The sequence below is a fragment of the Tachypleus tridentatus genome, chromosome 3 (assembly GCF_004210375.1).
Source record: "Tachypleus tridentatus isolate NWPU-2018 chromosome 3, ASM421037v1, whole genome shotgun sequence".
Lineage (NCBI taxonomy): Eukaryota > Metazoa > Arthropoda > Merostomata > Xiphosura > Limulidae > Tachypleus > Tachypleus tridentatus.
In genome coordinates, this window is record NC_134827.1 from 82,308,435 (window position 1) to 82,330,904 (window position 22,470).

General features: G+C 31.4%; 1 protein-coding gene across 7 annotated transcripts in view; it reads left to right on the forward strand.

Moving 5' to 3' along the window:
- Unc50 (Unc50 RNA binding protein) overlaps positions 1-21,356 on the forward strand; it is an 83,184-nt gene extending 61,828 nt beyond the window's left edge. For 6 of the 7 annotated variants that reach the window (XM_076495273.1, XM_076495274.1, XM_076495277.1 and 3 more), the window contains 2 exons: positions 10,541-10,642; positions 19,648-21,356. In XM_076495273.1, coding sequence (XP_076351388.1) covers positions 10,541-10,642; positions 19,648-19,784 — 239 coding nt within the window. In that variant the 3' untranslated portion in view covers positions 19,785-21,356. Of the gene's footprint in view, positions 1-1,254; positions 1,338-10,540; positions 10,643-19,647 lie in introns of those variants that run through there. The other variant, XR_013026524.1, reaches the window with a different exon arrangement.
- The last annotated feature ends 1,114 nt before the right edge of the window (positions 21,357-22,470 follow it).

Genomic DNA, 22,470 nt, shown 5'->3' on the forward strand with positions numbered 1-22,470 from the left:
TAAATAGAGACTACTTTTATAATATAACACTTAGAGTATTGGGTCAGCAGTGGTTGTAGTGTCAATTGTTTTTAACAGTAATAGTTTGGCAGCTTCTCTTCACATTATGCTAAGCATGTTGAAGCCACTTCCATTGCCAGTGTTGCTAGAAACTGCTTTGGAAGTTTAAATTATAGTTTAATATAGGGATCATTTAAAAATTTAGTGTAACAAATGAAATAAATATACCTGAAGAGAATTATTAGAAGTTTACCTTACATGTCAGTCTTTCTTTTTCATTTAATCTGTAATGATTATGGGTAGATCTTTCTTGGCTGTTGAGGTTATAAACAGAAAACATGGTGTGACACAAACACGTCAAAGTAAACAAATCAATGCCATAAGAATTAGACTAGACATACTTTGTGGTTGAATTGTCAAAAATTGTATATCTAGAAACATAAAATACATATTTAGGCAAATTATTGGGTTGGAAAAATTTGAAATTGTTAGATGAATACATATTTTTGCCTTTCCTGTAATTAATGTGTGTGTGTTAATGAGCATGTACTAAGAGCAACATATGATGATACCTATTAGAACCTCTATCAAAATATGAGAGACTGAGGGGTTAAAAAATTATTGATTGAAGTTGTAAGTTTTTATAAAAAATATAGTACTAAACCTATGACAACAATCATTTTGCAGTGAATCATACCCTTAATCTTATGCAAATATTTGTATTATTGTTGGTGGGTGTTCCTAGTTTTAAATACAATGTTTAAACTAGAAATTCTAATAAATATCATGAAGTAATTTTTAAATTTTCATGGAAATATTCTGGAAAATTTTCCAAATTATTTTTGAATTTTTCTGTTGAAAATGTGTGAATCCTGAGAACTACAAGCTAGAAAATTATAATGAAAAACTAGTTCTGAGGATATATGTTATGATATTTATATCAATAGAGTATGAACTACAAGGTACAAGTAATACTTTGCACTTCTGCCTTCAGAAAGGCTAGGACATAACATGACTAGCTGCTTGAAGTTGATTTTACCAGTCCTAGATGGTGCTAATGTTAAATTTCAACATGGAAGAACTTGCCTGAAGGAAAAACACTCAAATAGCAGGAAAAAAATGAGTTAAGAATTATGTTAATCAAAATTCATACAATATCAATCAAAGTTTACATATTTCTTGTGGTGTATCATGTTGATCAAAGTTTACACAATACCTTAGTGTACGGTGCAAATAATATGACATTATAAATAGGGATTAAGCCAGGAAGATAAATTACAGCCCAAGGAAGAAAATTCTCTGGTGAAACAAATTTTTGATGTGACTGATTCATGGAAGTAAGACAAGGCTTTATCAGTTTTGTAAAAACAGTGAGAACATGTTTTTGGAAACAAAAAGTGATGTAAATAATATGATTTCCTTGATTTTAAAATTTTTGGAAAAGAAAATTTGCTATAAAGAGGGGTGAACAACTATAAATCCGTAATCTAAGTGTAATCACTGATAGGTTTTATAAATATAGATGGAAGTCTGAGGAGTGCAACTGGTATTTGTTGAAAGAAAGTTGGTATGTTTCAGCCATGGTAAATTGATATCAAATAAGATGCAAAGAAATTTATCTTTACTTAGAAAATTCTGAGTGTTATAAAGTGTAAGTTTCACTTTGGGAAAAGTTATGACCTGTTTTCTTAGTATTCCATGACAATTTATGGATGCTTTTATTTAAAGTTTAGAAGCAACATTGAGAGAATCACTTGAGATGCTTATTACCATATTATTGTCTTCATAATGAGGTGCATGCATCTGATAAAGGAGAAACAGTAGGTCATTAACTTAAAGTACGTATAATAGTACTGAACCTTATGGGACTGTAGCTTGAAGAATGAAGCTTTCTGAAAGCTGATTGTTAAACTTGACATGTGCTAAGTGTTCACATAGAAAGCTAGAGATTTCACAAGTTATTGAGTAATTAATATTTAGTTGCAAACATTTGTAATGTAGTTCATTGTGCCAGACATAGACTTCTTAATATCCAGAAAAATGGTTACTGTAGCATGGGGCTAAGTCCATTATACACTGTTTCAGTTGAACATATTAGGTGACCTTAAGTTTGTCTTTTTTTTTTATGGATCTTTTACTGTGCTTCAAATGTTATTTTTAACTCAATAAATAAATCCAGATGATTGTGATTTTGTAGTAATCAATCTAAAAAGTTACAGAGACTGACAGGATAGCATCTTTCATGATTACTTTTATATGCAACTGCAATTATAGCTACTTTCCAAGGGAGTGATTGTTTTATATATCTGTTTAACTTGTTAAAATTACTTTTGTTGAATAATTCTGAATGGGTAATGGTGAATTGTTGGCAAATAATTTTGTTAGAATATGTGTATGTGTAATATGAGGGTTATGGGTTTGAATGCCCATCACACTAAACATGCTCACTGTTTCAGCCATGGAGGTATTATACTGTCACAGTCAATCCAACTATTTGTTTGTAAAAGAGTAGCCCAAGAGTTTTCTGTGGGTGGTGATGACTAGCTGCCTTCCTTCTAGTCTCACACTGCTAAATTAGGGATAATTAATGAGGATAGCCATTGTTTAACTTTATGCAAAATTCAAAACAAAAAATTATATAAGGCATCCTTATCCACTCTTTTTTGGTATTCTAAACATTAGAAGGTTTTTGAATCCTCGGTTCTGTCAAGTCTACTAAAATCCTTTCCTATTCTATAACTCAAACGACCTTTTCAGTTACCAAATCGCAACTTTACAGTTGTTTTACCTGTGTTGGTTCATTCTCCTTTTGAGCTCTTAGCTTCATGTTCTTTGTTTCACCTTTCTCTTGAATTATATTGTTGTTGTTGTTGGCTTGTGGATGTCATTGTTCATAGTTGTTTGCAATCCATGTGCATAGAACTCTTTACCTTTCCATATTTGTTCTGTTTTACCTCAATATGTCTTTTCTTCCCAAAGCTCTGGCAAACAGGGAAGGGGAGAGATCATTTTTTACCAAATACTTGCCAGTCATTTCTCACCTTTATGACCACTCTGTTCTCAGTTATTTGCTATGTCCCATCAGGGCCTTAAAGTGTTAGGTGACTTATACTTACTCATTTTGGGGTACTAAGAACCAGTTGTTCAGACACTGGTATCCTTATATTTCACGTGACTTATCTACCATTACCCTCACAAAGTGTCTTCTTAAATTGATTCACATGACCTATAATTGATTATCATTACAGTAGAGGAATCTTTAATGTCTCTTATCTCATCAGATTTGCCATATCTCTGTGTCATTAGCCACTCAGTTGAATTGCTCTCTGGAAGAAATTGTGCAAGCTGGTATGTGGATGACTCTAATACTTTCCTATCTCAGTACTTACATGATCTGGTAGTATCATCTTCTGAGGGTTTTGGACTACTCCCTGTAGCTATTTTGACCATATCTGTTATACTTTAATCAGAGGTGAGTATTTTCCTTAATCATGTACACTTTTCTTTTCCAGAGTCCCTTTATTTTTCGCTTGATCCCACTCTGTGACAAGTGTTACCTTTGCAGGTATGCTTATCTTTTCAATTCTGCACTAACACTCACTTTCATTATAATTTTAATACAACAGGCTTTGTTGGAATGGGGTGTTCCATAAGATCACCTAGGCACTGGATGGTATGACCTCATTGTGGACTGCTACTCATGGACAATCATGAGTAAAGCTGAAGGGGATCTTTCCCATCCCTGACAATCTTCAGGTTGAATAAATCAGGATTGGTTTTTTTTTTTTAAATATAGAGGACTTGATTAATCTATTGTACAGTTTCCAGAGCATGAGTTCCCAATGCATTTTATACCACCACCCACAGACTCTAGCAGTGGAGCTCGGGAGCCATTACCTCCCCTAGTTCCCAATTGCTAGTTTGGCAGACAAAAGCTTTTCCTCCAGTGTCCAAGAGTTTTACTCTACTTTTGGAGAAGAGGACAAAGTTGGGGCTCCTCCTCCAAGGGTCCCTGGATGTTTTTCAAAATGTCAGTAGGAGTGGAACCAGGATCTGCAGGAGCCTGCTTGTAATATTGGTTCAGATATGACATGAAGCCATCCACCTGAGGAGTGCATGGCCCTTTTCTTTGATCAATGTTGGTTTAGTATGTTGTTCATGGAAGGTGGTTCAATGTCTTCTTAATTCCAAATGCAGAGTAATCCCATCCTAGGTCTTTGGTTGAGGACAAGTTCCACATCCTTTGCATGATTCCAGGGGCAAGTGGAATACTCCTTGTCCACTTGGTTAAGAAGTGAGGATGAATGCTCATAATTCTAGAATGGATGATGTCTGTTCCTGTGGTTGAGTACAGCATACACAATACTGTCATTCTGAGCCAAGGATGTTGCATTTTCAACCTATTCTAGTGGGAAAAAAAAAATTCCACTTAGATGTTGCTTACTCTCTTGTCAAGATTTCATTGGTGTGAAACACATCAATCTGTAGCTACAGGCTTGGATCCAATAAAAGTATCTATAACAATTGTTGTAGAACTTTGGCTACCTGGTTTGGATTGACCTATATCGATGATAACTCATATTCTATTCCAGTTTTTATATAGGAACTAATTTCCAGGTGAAGAGTGTATTTTGTTCTGGATATAGTGCAGTTCCCCCACACTTGTACCATTTTTTTTATTGGTGCACTTCTGTTCTATGCAGGCACTTTCTGTATGGATCATATCTCCACTGCCCTCTCTGATATCTCAGTGTGGGATCCTAATTATGGTGTCAACAGATGGTAAGTATGTTTTGGAAGTTAACATTTTCCTAAAGTGGAAACATATTTCCAGTAATACTTACCAGTATGTTTGTAGGCTTTCTAATGTCTCCAATTTACTTACTTTTCTGGTCACCCCTAGTTTGGGGGTAAATAAAAAAGGATTTTTGTGTAACCTGTTCAGATTGCTTGTTTGTAGCAGAAACTGAACAAGAATCTAGCTGACATAGATATTTTAAGTTTCACTGAGTAGGTTTCTACAAGTTTTCTTGATATTGAGAGAACTTGATATTTATATCAAATGTGAGCACAGAAACCAGAATTTATATGTGAATACATCAGTAATTAGTAAGTATTAAATACTATGCACCTGAATAAAATATATCAACTTATTTCTCTAATTAGCCAGTCACTATTATGCCCTTTCTTTCTTTGACATGCCATTGGAAGATCCATTTGTGATGGTTTTCAGTCTTTTGAAAGTAATCTCTTGTAGTCAGTTAATGTCTAAAATAAATGCAGGAAAACAGTAGAGAGTGATCAAATACATAACAGTTTTGCAAGAAATATCAATATTGTAGAGTATATATTTTGTGAGTAAGGAAATTAATTGAAATATTATTTTTACTATAAACATGTAAACCCTTCTTCTCACAAGATATAGGTTTAGAAAAGGGAAAGCTAGGAGCTAAACAAAATTTTGTTATGGTAATTATATCAGTAACAATGTTGCAGCAATAATAATTTTTGGTATATTGGCCACCCTGGATGTTACTGTGTAAACTAGGTGAACACCCTATGAACTAAGCAAAGGAAATAATGAAACAATGGATAGAAGGAGAGACAGAAGAGTATAGTTTAACAGTGTGTAAATATGGGAGATCTGAATAAAAAGTCTGCTATCACACAAACTGCAAACTTGTTCAAGGGAAATCTGGTGAGATAACCTTAACCAAACGTAGTTAGAAACTTATTGCTTGTATCTGTTTGTAGGACGAGGATATAAGTGCAAGTAGTGTTTTTAATAGTTTACACTTTTACTTTTCATTGGTGTTTTGTGCTATTTTTGTACTTCATGACTGCTTCAGTAGGGAAAAGGAAATAACAACTAGATGTTATTAATGAAAATAAAGCAAGTTAGGACTCATTGAATATATTTATATAATGAAACTTTTTGTCTAATGATGTTAAAAGATATCCATACTTTCTTTCATTCTTAGTTCTTAAAAATTATCTTTCAAACATAGGAGAAATTACATAAACAGATGAGCAGTGTTGGATTTAGCTATTTTGGGGCTGTAAATACAACTTCAAGTTTTAGCCCTCTAGTATTATTCTGTATAATCATTTAAATAATTTTTAATGGTTGGAAATAGTAACTAATATTGTATTAGATACATATAATAATATAAATTCAAACAAAGAATAAATACATACCTCCTATTCCCTGATTTATTTATTTTTTCTCTGTAAACTGGTTAGTAATTTCTCAGTAATTCATATGTTTTCTGAGTTGAGAAGCTGAAAGAGAAGATGATGTTTTGTAAGTTGTTCTTCACCCTTTTTTAACAAAGAAAAGGATCTTAAACCCATAACATTGCTGATAGGAAGAGAAGATGATGTTTTGTAAGTTGTTCTTCACCCTTTTTTAACAAAGAAAAGGATCTTAAACCCATAACATTGCTGATAGGAAGAGCTAAAACTCCCAGCATAATTTGCGTTTTGTAAGTTGTTCTTCACCCTTTTTTAACAAAGAAAAGGATCTTAAACCCATAACATTGCTGATAGGAAGAGCTAAAACTCCCAGCATAATTTGTGTTTATAAATATTGAACGTATTCTGTTCAGTAGTAAAGTATATGTCACTCAGGCAACCAACATTTTCTTCTTCACAAAATTTAACAAATGTGCTCTCTTTTCTTTATATGACTCATTGTCTTGATCAAATGTGTAAATTAGATCAATTTTTCAAACAGTTGTGTTTTTATTTGTTATCTATTGTAAAATCAAGTAATATTTAAAATGTTTAATAATGTTACTATCTATAACTTTCAATTTGTTTGTTAATTATAAGTTACAAAGAAAATATGAGAAATGAATTGATCTCTTCCTCTTAATGATACTTCATTATTAGTATTTTCATTAAAGAATACTTTCCTTTTTTCCTGTTTCTTTTTAAATATTTTGTCACCAGTGGTAGGATAAATGACTTGCTTCATTTTCAATTGATTAAAAATAATTTCTTAATTCAAAGGTGAATTCTTTCAAGGATCTTAATATTGTTTCTCCATTCAACATATTTGACTTTAGTTCTTGTAATGATAGATTCACCACATTATCTGGTTTTAATATCTTATACCAGCATGAAACCATCAGTTTTGTTTCATAATCATCAAACCTTTTCATTGAAGATGTAATTTTTGTTATGGTATTAATTTTTTGAGCAAGAGTTTTATTAATTTTCAAAAAAAAAATTAATATTGCAAAAATTATTAGTAAAACCATAAACAGCACAGATTTTTTGCAGACCATCTGGTCTCTCATACTTTTTTTTTACATTGTATTCTTCCCTAGGCAATCTGTAAGAATTTTTTATCTCTATGCAGAAGCAAAGAAAACTACAAATAGGTTAAAAATAATGTGATTGCAGAACATGATTCTTCTACATAATTGCCGACTAGGTTTAATGAAAAGCTAACGCACGGTATAAATAAGGCTGATGCTATTTGTTTTTTAATTTTTAATTAAAGTCCTGATTACTTTCGAGCCATATTTGAAGCATTATCACACATATATTTGTCTTCTGCAGTTTTTGATGTCTAGATCTAATAATTCCAAGGCACTTAGCACAACTTCTGTAGGAATAAATCCAAAACCTTGTTGTTTTTATTTGTTGGTCTTTCCCTATATATCTTATTATAAAAGTAAGTAGTTCAGCTTTTTTAAACTTAGGGTTTATATCTAGTGATAAATCTACTATTGTAAATTTTTATATTAAATCATACAACACTTGTAGTTTTATTGAAAATAATAACTATCAGACACATTTATGTGACTTTAGGCACAGTAAAAACAAGAAACTAAGTTTTAAGGAAGTATTTTATAATGTTTTCTTTGAAAGCAGCATTCCACAAGTAAATTTCTTGTAATACACAATCTAAAATACTAAACATATAGTAGTACAAATAAAAATGATTTGTTTTATGTTTTCAAGCACAAACCCGGTATTATGCAATAGGTTGAGCATATTAAATATGAGAAGAAACCAAAAATGGTTGATGCAATGTCATTTTGCTGCTCAAAAAAGGTTTAATTCGACATAGTGAAGTGGAAAGGCTATGGGTGTTTTTTGTGTTTGTTTGTTTTTGAATTTTGCACAAAGCTTCACGAGGGCTATTTGTGCTAGCCATCCCTAATTTAGCAGTGTAAGACGAGAGGGAAGGCAGCTAGTCTTCACCACCCACTGCCAACTCTTGGGCAACTCTTACCAATGAATAGTGGGATTGACCATCACATTATAATGCCCCCATGGCTGAAAGGGCAAGCATGTTTGGTGCAATGGGGATTCGAACCCGCAACCCTCAGATTATGAGTCGAACGCCTTAACCCACCTGGCCATACTGGGCCTGGGTATGTTTTGTGACTGAAAGAGAAGTGTAGAGATTATAATGGCATTATGAGGAAGAACAGTGTTGTGTTTGTTATTATTAACTTACTTGAGTTGAGGTGAAGTTGAAAGTGGTGAAATATTATTCACAGTTAAGAGTATACATACTGTTGATGTTTGACAGTTTTGTTATGGCAACACACCATTAGGTTAAATAGTTTTAAATTTTAACATATAATAATTGCATGGTTTATGCTGGTTTAAAGCTGTGCACTGAACTAAGTACAGTGGAGCGCGCCGTTAAGCCGTGGTATTTGGGGGGTCAACCTGCTTAACTGCGGCTTAAATGGTCTGCGGATTAAACCTTTGTGACTGAAAAGCCGAAGTTGCCAACAGCTCTGCCGAGGAGCCTCATCCGGGCCATTGCGTGATCATTATATCGGATTATCGAATTAAATGTATGGAGAGGTGTGATTCGGTAACAATGGCGGCCTCCATAAAGCTGACATAGAGAGCGGATAAGGTAGATTAACAGTCGATTTCTATTGTAATATATTTTATTTATTTCCCAAATTAAAGCAAATCCTTTTTAAATATCCCCTTGAAGTTATAAAGCCGGGATTAAATTTGTATTCTGTGTTTTTACATGTTCTTAAATTAGCGGTGAGCTGCGATAATCCTCGCTCGCAAGACTTGCTACAGTGGCTTAAGTGATTTCGCAGCTTACTGGTCCGCAGCTTAATGGCGCTCCACTGTATTAGAAATGTACATAGTTTATTCTAGCACTTAACTGGTGTGCAAATATCTGTTTGTAACATTTTTTCATGAGAATTTTTTAAAATTTCTTGTGTCCACATTAAATTTAAACATATATTAAATTTCTTTTCAAGTCAAACATTAGTATTTCAGCCCCGAAAGAAGTCTACATGTAAGAAAAATAACTCATGTAATAGTGAAACTAGTTTTTTTAAAAAATGAAGTTGAAATGTAACAGGAACACTTAATTATATTTGTTGAAATATTAAAGAAACATGCAGTAGTTGTGGTATATAAAGATGCATGGGAAAAAGTATACATAGAGGAAAAGTGGCGACCTTCATACCCTGCTTTTTATCACAATCTTAAACTTTCACCAAATTCAAAATTGAGAATCTAGAAAAAAACAACTCCACCAACAGTTGAAGATAATTTTAAAAAATCACAGATAACTTTAAGGTAATGCTTTTGTAAACAATTGCCATTTAGAATAACAATACTTGACATTTTTTGTAGTTTGACTTAAACTGAGAGAAATCAGAATGCTGATATTAACATAAAAATGTTTTAGTTTCTAATTAACATCTCTGGAGAATAAGTGGTTAAAAATGTTAGAAATCAGATAAAGTTAAACCTTATTTTATATATATGTGTGTGTGTGTTTGAAATCTTTACTCTGTTTTTGATGTGTATGTGTTCTGTATGTTCATTTTGTTTGTAAAACAAATGATAAACATGTTAAATGATATGCCTCTATATTTGATTGAAACACAGTATTATTCATTTTTCATATAAATAAGTTTTGTACAATGTGATACAGTGATAAAGAGTAATTTATTCCAAAAGTCTTGATACAAATGATATGAACTGTAGAGTTTTTGTAATTTTGTATATAGATTAATTTATAATATTTTTCCTTGCAATCAACTTTATTAATAAATTATCTTTCTTTAACAGAGGATTTTGATTACACTATGTTATGCTTATTGTATATTATCAACTTTAAATTTCAAATTATAACATACCATCTGGGACTTGAGAAATTTTGTAGTTTATTTGTGAAAAATATAAAAGTAAACAGAACAGAATTAGTAATGTTTGTTACTACGGTTTTTGTAATTGTTGAATATCTCATTTTGTGTAGAAAGAGGGACTTTTTTTTTCTTTCCAGCCCTTGTTTTGACCATTTTGGGTTGTATAGTCTGGTTCATTTAATGCTGAATATTAATAATAAAATTAAGGTTGTGAAATGTAAGCTTGTATTCTTTCAGACTTAAAAACAAAAGTGTTTTAAAACATGTTCATAGTGGTGTAATAACAAATCATCTAAGAAGTACAATTATTTTTTGAAAATATATTTTAAGTTGTGGAAATCAGTTTTGAAGCTAGAGATTGATAAATAATGTTACTATTTCAGTCCTTATTAGGCATGACTGGTTCATTTCAAGACTTTTTGGAAACACATTATGGTTTATTGCTATAGGCTACTACATCTATATCACATTCCTGGGTTACAGTGGTAAGTATGGTGTTACTACATTGCTTTCGTTGGTTATCAACACATTAAGTTAAAATTTCTCAGTGTAGATGTTTATTAACCTCTTAGCTGCAGAGTTTTGTGAAATAAATTATCAATCAATCAAAATTCCACATGCAGTTACTCGAAAGAAGTTAAAGAGCACTATATGGTATGGTATGTTCTGCCATTTATTTGTCAGTTTACAGTTGCACCATATGGCACATTTTGCAGTTGTTTGTCAGTTTACAGTCATACCATATGGCACATTTCACAATTGTTTGTCAGTTTACAGTTGCACCATATGGTGCTTTCTGCAGCTGTGGGGTAAATTAATACGAACAAATGAGTTTTAGATAGAAATGATTATAACATAATTAATATGTATAATATATATGTTGTTCTGTCAAAAGATGTTGTTAAGACCAAATAAATGAACTTTTAATTATATACTGTTTTTCACATTGCATTTAAAGTGTCTCATATAATTGGAACCCTTTGTGTAACATGATTTTCCATCTGTCCTGGCAAAATGTTAACCCATTCGTGAAAATTAACTGTACTTTCAAGAAAAGATTGAGCTTGAGTTGAAGGCCAGTTTTTCTCTGTGTTTTTATTTTCGCATCCTAAACACAAAAAAGTATTTATCCAGCCAAGCCTAACACATTATTTTCAACTAATACAGGGCCATCCTGTCCTGTTGTTTGTAAAAGTATTGTAGGCATACATGCACAAACGTTTTCATAAGTACCTAGGAACAAGTGAAATACAGCTGTTCCATTTCAGCAGGGGTCATAAGTTATTTTTATTAACATTGTGGTTTCCAATACATGATGTAAGATGTACTTAACATAATTAATAAGAGTGCCATATCTGACCAGTTACAAAATTAGAAGGAAAACGTTATTGATATGAACAAGTGTTATCTGATTGTCCTCAGTAGTTGTTGGATCTTACCATGCAAAACCAAAATGTCTTTTGAAATTTTTTAACTTCTTAACCATGAAGAAAATGGATTGACATCACTGTAAGATGTATCAGTAAAACGTGTTGACTGTTGTAAGTGTTTCTGATTCTTTACATAAATATAATAAATGTTACATTTTTTTAATGAAACCACTAATTGTCATTTTGAAGATGCTTTATAGTCTTTTGTGATAGTTTTGAAGTAACATTTTTAATTTTATGTTCTGACTTGTGACTGTCATTACCATGTATTTTCCTAGTTTTGAGTTTTCTTACTGACCAAAAAAAAAAAAAAGATTTTACAGTTATTTCAAAGACTATCGGTATATTACTGTGCAAATACACCATTATATTTTTACATATTGATTGGGAGCTTCCACTGTGTTAAAGTATAGCAACTGTTTCATTTATTGGCTTATTAGCTTATTATTTATTAGCATTGACATTAGGAACTATACCAAGTTAGTACAGCTTTCATATCACCTGATGTAATATTTGATACTCTAAAAATAACTAATCACTACTTGAGTATTGTTGCTTTCCATCATTGATTTTCTTCATTAAAAAAAACATAAGTAATATTTACACCAGACCCGTAACCTTGTTGCTTGTTTAGTGCAAACCCACAGAATAGATTACGTGGATTCTGTCTACTGTGGGGAATTAAACTCAGGATTTTAACATTGTACATCTGTAAACTTATTGCTGATCCACTGGAGAAATCCATTTTTCTTCTTCTCAACTGTCATGCCTGTATACAAGCAGTGATGATTATAACTATTCAGTTCTGTGTTGAGTGATGGTTCTATGTTATTATTTATATTCTGTGTCCAGCATCTTTGTTATTTGCTTTTCCTTTCTTCTATCATGTTACACTTTTATTTCCTTCTCATATAGACTGTGAACTCAGCTTATCTCTGTTATTTGCTTAATGTTATTCCATGTTGTGTTGGTTTGTACAATTGCTTGTTCGTTACTTTTCCTCTAAATCCATGCTATTTGCAGCATTCTTATAAAGAACCATATTCTGGCTGTTTCAAATTCTCCCTAAATTTCCTCTGTTATTGTCTAGTTTTTGTATCCATTTGTATGTACGTATGGTCTGAATGTAACACTACAAGGCATTTTTTTTCTCTCTCCTATTGATATATTATTGTTTGTTAGCATAGCGTTCATATTTTTCTAGCTTCTTTTATACACCTACTATCTGATATTATCAATGAGCCCAGATAACTGAAATGGTGAATTTGTTTGATTTTTGTCCCACCAATGCTAATGCTGCATTATGTGACATTACTTTTGTTTGAAGTTACCATACATGCTGTCTTCTTGCTGTTGAGAGTCAATCCTTTTTTTGTTCTCTCCATATCAGTAAAAATGTTAAAACCCATACCAGTCGTTCTGAGATATATTTTTATTCAAGTTAGTTTCTCGTCATCATGAAATCAGCATTATACTTCATCTGTCTCAGGGTAATTATTTATCTCGCTTCAACCATGAATATTCTCACTAGGATTTTGGTTATGTGGTTCATAATACTTATTGTTTTGTGTAACTTGCAGTTAACTGGTCCTAGTTTTTTGGCATTGCAATAGAAATTGATTTTGACATATTGGATGGTATCTCACCAATTTCATTTACCTTATTCAGGAATTCGCTGGTGACATAATTTAAAAAATGTACAGTAGTAATCTTTGGTTAATATTTGAAACTATCTAATAACTTGATTGTATAATAAAATATTAAAAAAGTACAAAAATGGTTTAAACTATAAAATAATCTTAGCAGTGCTTGGTTTAACTCCAGATGTTAAAGACACACTTAGATAATTTAAATAAGCTCATTTACTGTTCAGTTATTATACCAAGTAGCATTATCAAAGAAAGTACTAAATTTTGACTAGAGTAGTGCTCAGATGGAAAATTATGTCTGTTATAAAACATATGAGAAAATAAAATCTATGAGCCTGTGTGAAGTTTGTAATCACAATATAAACAATTTGCACTTATAAAAATAATTTAAAAGTATATTCTTAAGCTAGTGTTCTGTTGGGAAGTATACTGATGTTTTGTTGGAACAACTAATAAATTATTAGAATCCTCTTCGTTCCTCAAATTAATCATGTGAGCAGAGTGGCAAGAACTCAATCTAAGCATATTTTAATTATAACCAGATAAAGAAAAATACAGAAAAATTATAGAGCAGAGTAAATATGAAAGTGAGCTTAACTAACTGAAAATTGATAATTTATTAACTGTTTTAATATCAGACTTTATATCATGAAACTCAAAACTAGAAACTGTGATCCAGTACTCTTTTATCTTAGAAACATCCAATCAAAACAAGTAGAAAGAATAAATAACATTTTTCCTGTAGGTAATTCCACAAATGAGATTTGTCTTGTGAAAATTTGGTATAGTCTTACACACACGTAATTTGTGAAGACATCATGTATATCAGAATACATAAAATTAAATTTGATTAGAAAAAAAACACATTTTCATCCAAGAATAAATGAAAACATTTTCCCTAGTCTTTAATTCAAATCTATTTTAAACATTTTGTTTCTTATTATAATTTCCCTTTACTCCAAAGTTACTTCATGTACCTTCATGAAATGTAGTGATCCTTTAGACAACATGATAAATCTGTTGCACAAAAACAAATCATATTTTTTGATAATGCATTTTTACTAAAGAATTGTATATGACTTTGTGAAGTTGTTAAGACTCGTACGGTAACTAGTCAAGAGTGTATGATATTCGTGTTAAAAGTAAAATAATTTTTCGTGTGTTGTTTGTATAACCTTTACAATCTCCTAATTAAATATAAATTGAGAAAAATTTGGTATTATATTTCACATTTATTCTTTCTACCCTAACACTAACTGTAAAAAAGTTGAAAAATATGAAATAAAATCAAAGTACTTTTTTTTAAATGACTGTAGATTGTAGCAGAGAATTACAATTACCTGCCCTAACATCTTCAAACCTCTAACCTTTAGCCAGAGTCTTTCACTTAACTTTTGTGTTTTATTATTTTTTGAACCATGTCTTATTACTGAATTAGCATAAAAAGTGATACATCAGCTATGGGGGTATAGCTCAAATTAAACATAGTATAAAAGTTCCAACACTAGCAAACAATGAAAATGGCAGCAAATTGTTCAAAATTGGTTATCTCAATGGTTCCAGGACCAGTAGGATATGGTAAATTGAAATTTCATTTTTTCCTGTTGACTGTAATAGTCCAATAGTAGATATATGAGAGATAATTATTAATATTTTCTGGAAAAACAAGGTATGATAGTCAGTTCTGGTATGTGGGTTTTGGTTTCTATCTCAGTAAAGTGAGTAGACTGGAGGTTATAAGTTCAGTTCTGGTATGTGGGTTTTGGTTTCTATCTCAGTAAAGTGAGTAGACTGGAGGTTATAAGTTCAGTTCTGGTATGTGGGTTTTGGTTTCTATCTCAGTAAAGTGAGTAGACTGGAGGTTATAAGTTCAGTTCTGGTATGTGGGTTTTGGTTTCTATCTCAGTAAAGTGAGTAGACTGGAGGTTATAAGTTCAGTTCTGGTATGTGGGTTTTGGTTTCTATCTCAGTAAAGTGAGTAGACTGGAGGTTATAAGTTCAGTTCTGGTATGTGGGTTTTGGTTTCTATCTCAGTAAAGTGAGTAGACTGGAGGTTATAAGTTCAGTTCTGGTATGTGGGTTTTGGTTTCTATCTCAGTAAAGTGAGTAGACTGGAGGTTATAAGTTCAGTTCTGGTATGTGGGTTTTGGTTTCTATCTCAGTAAAGTGAGTAGACTGGAGGTTATAAGTTCAGTTCTGGTATGTGGGTTTTGGTTTCTATCTCAGTAAAGTGAGTAGACTGGAGGTTATAAGTTCAGTTCTGGTATGTGGGTTTTGGTTTCTATCTCAGTAAAGTGAGTAGACTGGAGGTTATAAGTTCAGTTCTGGTATGTGGGTTTTGGTTTCTATCTCAGTAAAGTGAGTAGACTGGAGGTTATAAGTTTATACTATGTCTCAAACGTATCTATACTATAAATGTGTAACTTATACCATAGTCAGGAGACCATATAAGAATAGAACAGAAATCTAAGATGGACAATTCCAAACAAAGAAGTACAATGTGATACAAAGTAGTGAAGATTGAAAGTTATTTGAATATTTCCTCTTGAAATCAAAACTTGTATAGTATTCAAACCTGAATTATAAACTACATTTTGATGCTAAGTTTAATGACATACATTGATAATAAAATTGTTTAATTTAATTTTGAATGTAACTCTGGAAACATTTGTGACATGTACACATAGATTTTACAAAATACCAGTATGTGTAATGGATTGAGGTTAAGTACATTATATTAAAACAGTTTTAGTATATCATCACATTGTTACACTCATTGTCATCAGTGTAGTTCCATTATCTGTCTAATGTATGAGGTTAACAGCTTCCCACTTCAACAGTTTTATCACACAGAAATCCATAGCTGCTGTAACTACTGACGTAATTGGTATGTATTCACATGGAATAGTATCAGTGTAGACTTCGTTTTTCAGCTGCTTGAAGTATGTGACAGTTAAACAGATGAGTCTTGGAAGCATTTTGTGTACACATGACTTGTATCTTTATTTAATTTCTGTAGTTCATATTGGTGTATACAAGACATATTAATACTACAGGGTGTTCGCAAAGTCACTGTGCACTTATATATTTATTAACAGACATGTTTCAATAAAGGATACAGGAGGTAAATATGAATGACAGTTATAAACAATGTTGAAAGTGACCCCTGTTGGCATCAATACAGGCCTGAATCTTCTTATTTTGTTTCTAATCACTGCTATCAGTTGCTGGCTTGAAATAGACTGAATAAAATATGATTACAAAACTGCACAGTGACTTTCTGAACACCCTGTAGAAATCAACAATCATAAGTTTTATTTTGTGTTTTAGTTAACACTCCTGAAGAGCCTGTAAATCAAAATGTTCAGTCTGATTAAATAAAAACATTTTGGTGTTGTAAGATTATGTATTTCTACTATTAATGTCTCGTGTCTTGATTTTCTAGACAAAGATGCTTCGTGTGCTTGGATTTTCGTCTGTTACAAAATACTACATTTTACTCATCATGTTTCATGTCTTGTTAGGAATGGTCCTAGTGGCTTTGGTTGTTCCATATTTCTTTCTTTCTCAATGTAATTAAGGAAAGAGATCTAAATTCCAGATTTGAACAGATCTTTATGATCTGAATGGATGAATATTTTGTATCAGAAGGACTATTACATAGTTATTTCAAAAACAGTTAGTTTTCAGTGGCATCACACTACCTCCTAAATGTCAAACAGTGTTGAAATGTGGTACATTTCATTCCACTGATTTTATACATACTGTGTTTGTCAAGTGATTTGCATATCAAAAATTATTTTAATGTAATGTACTCCATGCTTTGTGTTTTAAGGTGATGATCATGCCTAAATACATTAACTGCCTACAATAACTTTCACTGTAGTAACCCTAAAAGAACAAAGTTGGTTGATTTGAGCAGCTTTGACCCGTTGCTTTATTTTCTCTACTAGCCTAATTTTACTTTTACTGAAGTTTGTTAGGCTAACTAAGAAGTTTATTATTTTTAATTTTTAATTGGCCCAGCATGACCAGGTGGGTTAAGGCATTTGACTCATAATTTGAGGGTTGCAGGTTCAAATCCTGGTCACACCAAACATGCTCACCCTTTCAGCCATGGAGACGTTACATTGTGACAGTCAATCTCACTATTTGTTAGTAAAAGAGGAGCCATAGAGTTGGCAGTGGGTGGTGTTGACTAGCTGCCTTTCCTCTAGTCCTACACTGCTAAATTAGGGATGGCTAACACAGATAGCCCTCATGTAGCTTTGCATGAAATTCAAAAACAACAACAAACATTTTTTAATACTTTTGTTAGAAAGTAAATAATAATAAGTAAAAACAAGGATTTGTAGTACTCTGTTTTATTAAACTTTGTTAAATTTCAAAAACTTGGTTATCCAAAAAAGTTCACATTTCTTTCAAATGTGCATCTTATAAAAAAAAAAAAAAACGTACATCTAACACTAGAATAATTTTGTTAAAACTGAAGAGTTTATAGTTTTATTTACGTTTGTGAAAAAAACAACAACTAATGTTTACTTTGTTTCTGAACTGTTTGCACTAGAGTAAAATTTGTTGAGTCTTTCTAACTTGGATGTTAAAAAGAATTATGTTTAACTCAAACATGCATGTTAGAACACAAAAATACATCAAATGAAATCTCTTCCTGCCCAATTCAAGAGAATGTTTGTAGGGTTGTTATATAGATAAGAATTTACTACTGTTTTGTTGTTTATAAACATGTCAACTAACCCTGTAAAAAGGGATTGCAAACAATCCTGATTATCAGAGAGAAAGATATGAAGAATTTTCCTTGTGGATTTGATACATTTATTGATATTTCAATAAATACAAAAGATTGGGGTGCAAATTTTAGATTAGTGTTTCTAATTATGAATAAATTTTGTGTTTCTATTTGGCTGGAAACTACACCAGCCTATTTTACTAGTTAGAAAATTCTGATGTGGAGAATTTGCATCATGTAACACAAAAAAAAGAACTTTGATATTTATTTTTAATATTTCTTGTTAAAATTAAGAAGTTAAAACCTGAATAATATAAATTACAAACTGTTTTAATTATACAGTTGTGCAGATAATTATGTTTTAAAATATTAGAAGGTGTCTTTAATTGTAGCTCTTTGTTAAGGAGTACAGTCCAGTGAGGTTTTTGCATGGTGCTGGCTGCTTTGTATATGTTAACAATTGTGGATCTCAATGGTACTAAGTTACTTTGTGTTAATTCAGTACTCAGAAAGACCTTGTTAGAGAGTGTATTGTGTCACAGTAATTAGCTACTGCTGAAAGAACCAGCTCTGCATGATATTCTGTATACCCATTGAAATAGTTGACTTTTAGTTAAGCAGTTGTTTTTTCCCTTGGTCTGTCACAAGTGACTGGTGACCACAGTTTTGTTTTTGATTGTCTATTTGAAAGGCTCTGATGAATTTGAAAAGGGAGTTGAGTGGTCAGGAAAAGTTTAGTAATTGTCTTAAAACTTGGAAAATGAGGGGATACAAAGTTGCTGTTTCCTTTTTATCTTTAAACCTGAATGTGCATATAAACAATACTGTTTAGGTGTGCTTATTATTGGTAATTTATTATAATGTTAAGAGTCACTTTTATGTTATTTTTATCTTGTGGTGATGTCTAATTCATCATATTGGATGGTAGCCTAGATCAAAAACTATTTTATAAATAAAAATCCGATATTTCATTATTCATCAAATTGCCAGGCTCTCCTTTTAAAAACCATTTTCTGTAGTAATGTAAACAGAAGTAAGGATGTTTAACTTTTTACTACACTCTATAACCAGATATGCTACTGATTAGGTAAACATTATGTGGAAAAGCTGAATTATTAGTGTGTCATAGTTCCACATTTAAAAGTCTGGAAAATCAAGGAATTTTTTTGGAACAAAATGTGATCACTGTTAATAAAACCCAAGCAATCGCCAGAAAAAGTCATGTGGCTTTTGTATTTTACATATGCTAAAAAATAGAATGCCCTTTAGTTATGTGGTTCCTAACAATGGTTAGTTAATGTATGCTAATTCAATATTAAAAATATTTAGAAGGTTCATTGTGTTACAGTAATTAAGTTTTGTTAAAAGAACTGATTTTGCATGATGTATGCATACATTGAAAGGTGTTGAAGTTCTTTTGAAACTGGCTGCTAGTTTTTTATTTGTTTATATATATGTGTATATCCAGCTGTGAGGGTTTTGTGTTACTTATTTTTTTTTATTTGCATGGCTAATTCAAACTCCTTAATGTTTCATCTAAAGCTTAAGTACAGTTTTAGTCTTTCATCAAACTCTAAATCACACCTGTAAAATATGTTTTTTTATGTTTCTTCTAAATTTTCTTTGTTTTGTAAATGTATATGTGTATATATTTTTTTTTCTAGCTCTGCCGATCTTGAAGAAAACACGTTTCTTTCTTTATCCACTGACAATTACTTTCTTCTTATATCTGTTGACCATTATTTGTGGATGGAATTTATGTCACTTGTTGGTCAACTTCTACCACTATAGAGTTATGTGAATGGATAGAAGAGATGTGATGTGACAGATTAAGAAACACATTGTGTGGATCATCAAATACATTTGTTCATTATAAAATGTGAGAGTATCTACAGTAGAGACTGTTAGAAAATATTGGGATTAGTCCTGTGTTCTATTTGTCTTATTTTTGGTGTGATCAAATTTCAAAGTGATGCAAAACTGATGTGGTTCTTTCTTAACTTGTAGACTTAACATTCTACATTAAGTTGAAGATAAGAATTATATAAGGATTATATTAATTATTTTTATGTCCCTGCCTTTCTAACACAAAGTTATGTAAGAATATTATATGTACACTGAGAACTGTATGATGTTTCACTCTTTAAACAAACATATTAATTCCCTTGTTTTGCAATAAATTTTGGGCGTATATACTCATAGAAGTCATGAGAATTTTAGGACTTTTGAAAAAAAATTCAGTGTTTTTCCAAAGTGCTCTTTTGAATCATGCAACTTTCTCTCTTAGTTAACATGCATATAAAATGTATTGTGCTTAAAAACATTTTGTATCCAAAAGACAAACTAACTTAAACGTTATTTTTGGAAGGGGGGGGGAATGACTTTGAAGGGATTAATGTTTTTTTTCATTATACTTATTTATTTATATAACAAAATAAAATACACAAATAATTTTTTTTGAAAATCTTAAGGAGCTTTTTTACCCATGTGGTTAAACATGTATCTTTGTAATTTTAAAAATAACAAGTGTTGCAGGTTGTATACAATCATAAACTGGAAAGATTTATGTAATATGTTAACTAAATTTACCTACAACATTTCAGCTATTATTTTCCATCGATAAAAATCTAAGTTAACACATGAGATGGAGTTTCCCCCTCAACAAACATTGTATAATCATCAAAATTGATTAACTTTTGCTGTCAATATATCTGACATACGAGTCTTACTCTGTACTGAAAATGTAAATGTGCATTTTAGACTACCAAGGTAAGGTTATTGTTACCAAAGGGTGAGTTTTATCAAGAATCTAAAGTTAAAATAATTAACAACACACAATGTTAAAATAGGTGCACAATTAAAATAATTTTAATTAAGATCAGTAAAGGGCCACTGAAAAGTTGGTTGCATGTTTCTACACTGTAATATCATCTTCAGGAGTGAGTTACTTTATACTTTTTAATTAAATAGACTGTATAATCTATGTACAGGCTTACATTTCTCAAGTGAACCTTTTAAAGGAGGTCTCCCCACATTTTGCATAGATAGTTACCAAACCTTCATCTCTATTTAATAATATTTAAAAAAAGAATTTGATCATGTGCTGTTAGGTACTTGGTTTATAAATGTAGCCTTGCATGTCATAAGACTGTATGCAGTAAGTTTTGAGTTAATGAGTTTTGAAATTGTTAATGAAAAAAATGAATATATATATATATGTATTTATTTATTTATTAGCAAATGAAAAATGATGTCAGCTACTGTAGATGGAGGCACATTATCATAATTTATTAACATGATTTAAACAACATAATGGTCAAGCAAAGCATCAGTGTCTGTTTTATGTTAATACATGGAACTTATTTGAAAGAAATTTGTGTTTCATTTAATTTGACCAGTACTGAAAGTAATCTCCAATATTGTTTACGTACCGTACTTGCTAAAAAAAATTCCAACCTCGATCAGGGCATCTCATACTTGCTCCTCATGTAATATTGGAAAGAACAAAGATGTGTCCTGGTGGTGAAAGCCTAGTACAACATGAGCACAGTATCTCACTGCTCTTCTCTCTGAGTATGGCATGATTGAAGACTTAATATTCTTTTACCATGTTATCATGGTAAAATACATTGAGAGATGTATTCTAAAGATGGCTGGTAAAGATGTTAATCTTAAGATGACCTCTTTAAGAAGGTTGAAAAAAAAACCTTCTTCTGTACTTTATTTCAATTAAAGGTTGAATACCCATACTGGCTGTCTTTAGAATACATTTGTACTTCAAGTAGGTTTCTCATCATCATAAATAGTTGAGAGATGTTCATGAATAATTTATTGTTCCAGTTACAGCTGATAAGTGCAAGTAAGAAGATCATAAAAAGAAATGAACAGTAAGCATGAGGAAGTCAGGCTACAATCTCACAGGGAAAAAAAAAAAAGATTTATTCTGTAAGTTGTACTTTTCAGACAATCCAAGCAACTTTATTTTTTTGGTGATACTGAATCTCACCTAACTTTCAGCTTTTTTTTCAAGTTTTAGGGCCCTGAAATCCTGAATAGGTCAAAAAATATATCGAAAACATCTACATAGATACAATAATTGTTTACTTTGCACTTTATAGAGGATAATTCCAAATCAGATTATGTTATCTTCACAAAACCATGTGTGTTAAAATACCACTTTGGAACATAGTATTATCTGCATGGCATGCACAACATCATATTTTCATAGTGTATGGTAGTTTTTTGTTGTCTTACAAAATTTGTAGTGCACACTGAAGATATTTACACATTTTGGTAAAACGTTGGTTAAAATTTTAAAAAGTTTCTCTGCACTTTTTGTTACCAAAAGCATATGGGTGTTAATATAAACATCACTGTGAAGTGCACTTATTTTCTGTTCCTTTATTTTATCATTATTATTCATTTCGCCACTTTAGGCCCTTACTGACATCCATCATTTTAAACATACTTCCACTTGCACTGTTTGT